The 7,289-nt window shown below is 38.9% G+C and overlaps 1 protein-coding gene across 1 annotated transcript; it reads left to right on the top strand.

Moving 5' to 3' along the window:
- The first annotated feature begins 943 nt into the window (after nucleotides 1-943).
- LOC148513841 (olfactory receptor 11L1-like) lies at nucleotides 944-1,876 on the top strand. Its single transcript, XM_088481270.1, has one exon. It carries the CDS (start codon nucleotides 1,037-1,039, stop codon nucleotides 1,874-1,876), a length of 840 nt encoding a protein of 279 aa, XP_088337396.1. The 5' UTR covers nucleotides 944-1,036.
- Nucleotides 1,877-7,289: the final 5,413 nt, after the last annotated feature.

Here is a 7,289-nt window from a genome sequence, read left to right on the forward strand (position 1 = left end):
CGATATTAGTTTTAATTCTGGATGTAAGATTAACTGCATGGTACTTATGAGTTTTTGGGAGACACTGGGTGGAGAGATGGCTTTTCCATTGGAGACTGGGGGAGGGTTACTGGGGCACCTCATTACACAGATACATTCAGAAATACTGGAATACTATACTAATAACATTATACAAGGAAAAGGACATACAGAAATAAAAGGAAAAGTGGAAAAATTCTCAATCTTGTTAATTTCCATTGTTTTAAAATCTCCGAAGAGGCCGGCAGAGACACACTGCTTTGTTTTTGTAAGACCTGTATTTTGGTGGAAGGGAGGGGTATTTTGGGAGTTCACCCATACAGCCATGAGCCCTGCCTGACCTGCCAGATGTTGGATTTAATTATTCCACACACCTCTTGCCTCCATGTTGCTAACCAGTCTAGGCTCCCTAGCAATGGGGATAGTATTCTATAGAGAGGGGTTGTTCCTGACAGATTTTTCAGAATTAAGTACACAGGACGTGAGGACTACACATGTGTTTGTCTTCTTATTTAAATACCAAACATATATTCCTCATTTGGAATTTATCATTTCATTTACAGAGATGGCATTAAAAAGATAGGCGGCTGGCCTTTTATACCATATTTATAGATAACCTCGTAAACAACATTCTGCATCTCTGCACATCCAGATGAGCTTGAAGTTTGCAGATGTTTCTCCTAATAATTTGATCATTGTCAGTGCTCATATTATAATTAATGTTGTGTGCTTTCCATCCATACAAACAGAGACATGAATCATCAACATGTCGTCTACAGTAACAGATTTAGTCACTGGGATGGAATTAGAGCTCTCTGAACACCAAACATGAAAAAATATCCAAACTTTGTGATGTAAATAAAAAATATTGTAAATTGAATATAGTAGTAATTATTAATTTGCAATAATGAGTAAGTATAACCACACATCAGTCAGTGTATTCTTACTATTGGGACTCCCACAAATTAAAGGTTTCAATGCCATCATTTTATTTCTACTGATACTGACTATTTATATTATGACACTCATGATAAATTCTATGATCATCATATTGGTGTCAACCAGATCACAACTACACTCTCCCATGTATTTTTTCCTCCAGCAATTGTCAAGCAGTGAGATTATGGTCTTGACTGTTATCGTCCCTAAAATGCTACATGTCATATGGCTGGAAGGAGCCACCATCTCTATCATGGGTTGTATAACACAGACTTATCTTTATTGTGCTACAGGTTGTACAGAATGTCACCTGCTCGCCGTCATGTCTTATGATCGCTACCTGGCCATATGCAACCCTCTGCGTTATAGCAAAATCATGAACATCAGACTTCAGCATTCCCTGGTTATCTATTGCTGGGTGTTTGGCTTTCTGCTCACCCAGATTACTCTTAATTTTCTGTGTCAACTTCAGTTCTGTGGACCCAACGTCATTGACCATTTTTTTTGTGACCTTGTGCCTTTTGTTGAACTTTCCTGCTCTTACACTTATGCACTACAGTTAGAGATTTTGATAGTTGCTGTCCCTATCATAGTCATCCCATTTATCTTAATTGTTATTAGTTACATCTGTGTATTTACAACTATTCTCGGGATCTCCTCTACAACTGGTAGGATGAAAACCTTCTCCACTTGCAGCTCCCATCTTTCTGTTGTTACTATATTCTATGGAACCTTGATCACTATTTATTTGGTCCCAGCTAATGGACGTTTCTTGAATGTGAACAAGTTTATTGCCTTTCTGTACATTGTGGTAACACCCCTGTTTAATCCACTAATATACAGCTTAAGGAATAAAGAAATAAGAGTCGTCATTGGGAATCTACTGAAGACTAGGTGTTATGACAGGAACAAGACATAAAAATTGAAGTTTAAAGTAGAGGTTCTGAAACACTCTCTTCAAGACTCCCCTACAATTCAGGTTTTAGATATAGCCAAGGTTGAGCACAGGTGGTTAAATCAAATTGACTGAGGTACTAACTAAGGGCATGATTCAGAGCCGGGCGCTATTTGCTGATGCTCGTTCTGAAAAAGGGGCCAGATATTTAAATTAAGCGTTCGCTCTTTGCGGTCTGTTGACGCCTCTATGACTGAACGAGCGAACGAAACATGCGCTCGCTATTTTGAAAAAAAACGCCCCTTGGCCGCTAACATCATACGTCATCTCCACTATTTATTAGATTAATCGAGTACATCGAACGGCGTATGAACTGCTCACTATTCTTGTGGTAGCATTTTCCTACTGCAATAATGCGAGCAGTTCAGACTAAAAGACAACCAAGTGACGTGGTCAATGACGCTGCTTTGTTAATTATGCACACCCTTAAAACACCCGTTTTGACAGTTTGGCATGCCTGCGTTCGAATCTCCACTCCCCGTTTTCAAGTACCTTCCCCTGTTACCACCCACAAACGCCTCATCCTGTCACTCAAATTAGCAGGCATTCGCTATTTTGCGAGCACATGATTTCTGACAGAACTGACTGGTTAGCGCATGCGTATTACGACCCATATGCATGCGCAGATGTGCGAACATCACTTGGAGCGAAGGAGCGGCCGCTTACGAGCGGCTGTGAATCAGGCCCTAAGTCACATGTGGTCAAACATGGATATCCTTAAAACCTGGACTGTTGGGGAGACTTGAGGACCTTGTTTCGGAACCTCTGGTTAAAAGTAATCAATTTGGAACTCATTTTTACAATATTATTATGTGATATTTACAAGTACTGTAATATAAAGATCAATAAGTGCTAAATGTATAATTAAATACATGTATTTGGCATCAATAAATTACATATTGACTGACAAAGAGAGATTGAGTGGAAAAGGGCCCTAGACTGCATACCCTGAATTATGGTTGTGCAGGCTCGGATTAGTTTGAATTTGCACGCCGGGTTCAGATTTTTCCCTCCAAAAAATGGGACTTTGAAAGAGGCAAAACGTCATCTTTCATTGACAAACATCATCATTCCTGGACATAAGTCTCTTTCTGAGTCCCGTTTTTTGGAAAATCCGAACCCGGCACGCAAATTCAAACTAATCCGAGCCTGCACATCCCTACCCTGAATATATATATATATATATATATATATATATATATATATATAATTATATATATAATGGGAGGTGCTACCTGTGAAGACTATTTTTGCAAAAACAAAAAGAAGAAGGATTACAAGTGCACAACTACAACATTACTAAATTACATATAAAATTATACATTTTGCATTAGAATGTTGCAATAAATAGAGGTTTTGGCATAATCATGTCCATGGTTATGGGCCTACCCACCGCGCCCAGGTAACCTCTGAGGGTAGGTCACTAACATACTGGGGTTGAAATCCAGAGCGCAGGACACCACCAAATAGGTTCTGCTGAGCCACCCCAGGGCATCACTCTAATGAGGAAAGGTGAGGTGTAGGATAGATTAGAGCAGCTACTGCTGCATATAGTAGGGTGAAAAATAAAGATGTGAAAATAAAACATATATATTAAACAAACAATGCAGTAACAATCGGGAAGCATTGTGTCTCAGACACATGTGCAGCACTTATAACATCGTCCTTCTATGTGAACATTGGCGCAGTGTGCGGGTAACATGCGCCTTTGGATCAAGCCCTAAGTGCCACATTTATAGAGCAGCGCAATCAATATCATCAGCTAATAAAAGTCTGTATGAATGAAGACATGCACCTAAAGGCAGTTTTTAATTAGTTCAACAAAACAAAATCAGTAAGATACTATAATTGTTGTATATTCCATCCAGTATCTTGTATGCTGAATTATTGTCAATTTAATTGCCTGATATACTGTTTATGTGTAAAGCAAAACAGGAGTGACCACAGCACGGCTATTTCTGAATGCACACATAATAAACATGAGTTTTATACTAATACCAATTAAGGGCCGGATTCAATTAGAGGCCAAAAGTGCCGTTTGTAGAAAAGTTTCCGCGGATTCAGGACCTCATTCAGAGTCGGTCATTGTGGCCGCTCGGTCGTAAGGGAAAGGGGGCCGGATATGCAAATGATGCACTCGCAAGTTGCGTCCTTAAGATCGGATCGTTAGCTGGCCGACCAAGGGGAGGATGCAGCCGTAAGCCAAAAAATACGCCCCCTTCTCGTATGCATTACACGTCATCTCCAGGCATATAAGGATTAATCGAGACCATCAGGAACCATCGGAGCTGGTCGTAGAGCTTAAGGTTGACCATACCCTCTCTTAAGCACTACGATCAGGTCAGTGTACAAACCTCCCATGTCACATGTGCCATGACGCTATTTTGTTAATTATGCACTCCCATAAAACGTATGCACTCCCATAAAACGCCGTTCGCATAATTAGGCACGCCTGCGTTCGGATCTCCACTCCCCCGTTTTCAAACACCTTCCCCTGTTACCACCCACAAACGCCTCATTCTGTCACTCAAACTAACGACCTGGCTGTGTTCAAGGAGAGAGAAATTTGTGATCATAGCAGCTAGTTTGCGCACGCGCATTGCGAACTTTACGCATGCGCAGTTTACCGAACATCGGTGGCGTACGACCGTGCGGCCGCTACGACCGACTCTGAATGAGGTCCTCAGACTTTCTGCCTGTTTTGAAATTAACTCCATATTCAATTCCAGGACGATTGTAATAGGTGGAAAAGTATCTCCTATGAATAGCTGGAGAAAAAAAGTGCAAAATTATTTTTTTGGGGTGCAAACATGGGGAAATGACTCAGAACCCTTGGGACAGCCCCCCAAAGGACAAATCAACCAAAAAATAAAAACATTACCTCAGATCACCCCAAAAAATTACTTTTGTTTTGAGGGCAAAAAAGTAAAAAGTGGGGGGACAACTATAAAAACTAGCGAAATAGTCTTCTTGGGGTGCTGTAAGGAGGGGCCAAGTATTTTTGGGATTGCAGGGGCATGTATGAGGGTGGGTTTTTATGTTTTTTAAAAGTTCACTTTAGAGACATAAAACATGCCAGCACCCATTTACATGTACCCCAAATGTGACTGGACTATTTATTTTCACCATAAAATACAGCTTTATGCCATTCTTCTCCACTTTTACAAAGACTCTAATAAGAAGCAATTTAAACTACTTAAGTACCCCAAACACTTTTATTAGGGCTATTAGTACACATCTACATTGATTCCCTATGTTAGAGCATCTTTTTTGGGGGTGCAGACTGATTTCCCCACTTCTGACCGTACTTTCCGCCTGTTCTGCATTCGCTGTTTTCTGTTTTCGCCTGTTTAGGAATTGAATATGGAGAAAAGTGTAGTTTCTGCCTTTGAAACAGGCGAAGGAGACGGAAAGTCGGACAGACAAAACTTTTCCGACTTTTCACCTTTAATTGAATATGGGCCTAAATGTCCGTTAGAGTATGGATGTATAACAAGATGAGCTGATAGACTGTTTATTTGTATGATGCAACCTACATCCTTAATTGGGGTGATTGTACAATTTTTATTGTAGAATGATTAAATTATTTTTTTTTTTAAGACACAGATAAATGTATTTTCACTTTTGATATTTATAAAAAGGAGACAATAACAGGAATTTCACAATGGAATAGTTCATAAATAGCATTTTGCTTTAAGGTAAGAGCTGTAGCCATGATTATTAAATGAAAGTACCAGACAAAGGAAATAGTGAGCTCATGAAAGTTGATGAGGTAAAAGTGTTTTGGGGCAGCTTGAGCAGCCAATGTTGCCAGGTCCCAACTGTTGTGTACTTTGGGTCACTAAAGCCTTTTGTCTGTGTTTTTTTTTTTTTCTGAAAGGGTGCACAAAAAGGAAAAGTCCAACATATTGTAAGTATATCAAGTAGAGTAGCAAAATTAGAATGGTCTTAAAAGTATTAACCTTGGTACTTTAAAATCTCCATTGTCAACCGCTTCTCTTTAGAAGATCCTAGCACCAATTAGAAATGAATTGCAGCTATAATTACAGACTGTTCATTTCTTACCCATCCACCCTCTAATCTAGGTGGCATATAGTACAGTTCAATGGAAATATATTTTGTAATTAATAGGAAGTGTATAGATCAATCAACATGTTTCCAGCCTAAGGCCTGGTCAATCAGCAGGAAGGCCTGATAGATAACTGACCAGTCATTAGCATTGTGTGTATGGGAAAGGAAAGTACTCTCTTTTTGTTTGGGGCACAAGTTCTACCAAATGAATACTAAAATATAACTTTAATTGTATTTAATAAAAAAAAATATTTTGAAAGGACCAAGACAAGACAAACGGCATTTATACACATAAAGTGAAGCAATAGCAGCCTGAAGTTTGAAGACTTTAAGTGATTAGTCAATGATCACCACTCAGGTAAATTTAGGCAATTAAAATATGATTATGCCAAGGTGAAATTTGTTTAAACTCAAGTAAATTACATAAGAGGGATATATTCCTTAATAAGATCTGGATACACATAAGCCGCAAATTAGCAATTTACAATCCTACTATTCCATTGCATTCTAATATATATAGGTCAATTAAATATTTTGTAACTACACATGGGTAAATTGACATACAGCAAGCATAGATATCAGCAAAAAACAGTAAAAATAAGGGAGAATGCAATTACACATTGATCAATTTAGATGTCAAGCAAAAAGGATTTCACATAGATACAGTACCAGCAAGATATATACAGTGATCACAGAATAAGATTAAATGTATGCATATCTGTTAGTTATGTAGCAACATAAGTACTTCTCTGGATCAGATCAGGTGTGTGCAGTCAATATATCTTGGCTAATTAATCCATAGTGTGTTGGACATTGGTATTATGAGTACACATACTGTGATGGTAATATACTATATATTCAGTTTGTAGTACAGAAATTGGCATACATTGAATTGATACTATCCAGGTGTTTAAGATAATAGAGAAATAAGATAGATAACACTCACTAATAGCAAGGAGATATGTGGCTACTGTGTCTCATGTACAGTGTAGTGAATGAGACGTGAGCGGACCCACCACGTATACTATGAGGGTATGACAATTAAAGTGGCATCTACTGTTCTCCCACCTCAACTGTGAGTCTGTTGTCCAGCACAGGCTCATTAGTGAAAAAATAGGGTGAGAGAATGAGAGTGCCTGAAGAGGTCTCAGAATAAATAAATGAGTTCAGGTTGGGGTTAATGTTGCAGCCCTAATATGTAAGGCTGTCTTCACTGAAATCCAGTGTGCATACACCAGTACCCGTTTCCCGACTGAAAAGAGATAGAGGGAATCAGCTTATCCGCGTTGTTCACTCTCACCCCACT

This window comes from Taudactylus pleione, unplaced genomic scaffold (assembly GCF_031769625.1).
Source record: "Taudactylus pleione unplaced genomic scaffold, aTauple2 ptg000268l, whole genome shotgun sequence".
Taxonomy (NCBI): Eukaryota; Metazoa; Chordata; class Amphibia; order Anura; family Myobatrachidae; genus Taudactylus; species Taudactylus pleione.

Bases quoted from the DNA above. Each gene is read 5' to 3' on its own strand.
- LOC148513841 (XM_088481270.1), top strand. From the start codon at position 1,037: ATGACACTCATGATAAATTCTATGATCATCATATTGGTGTCAACCAGA.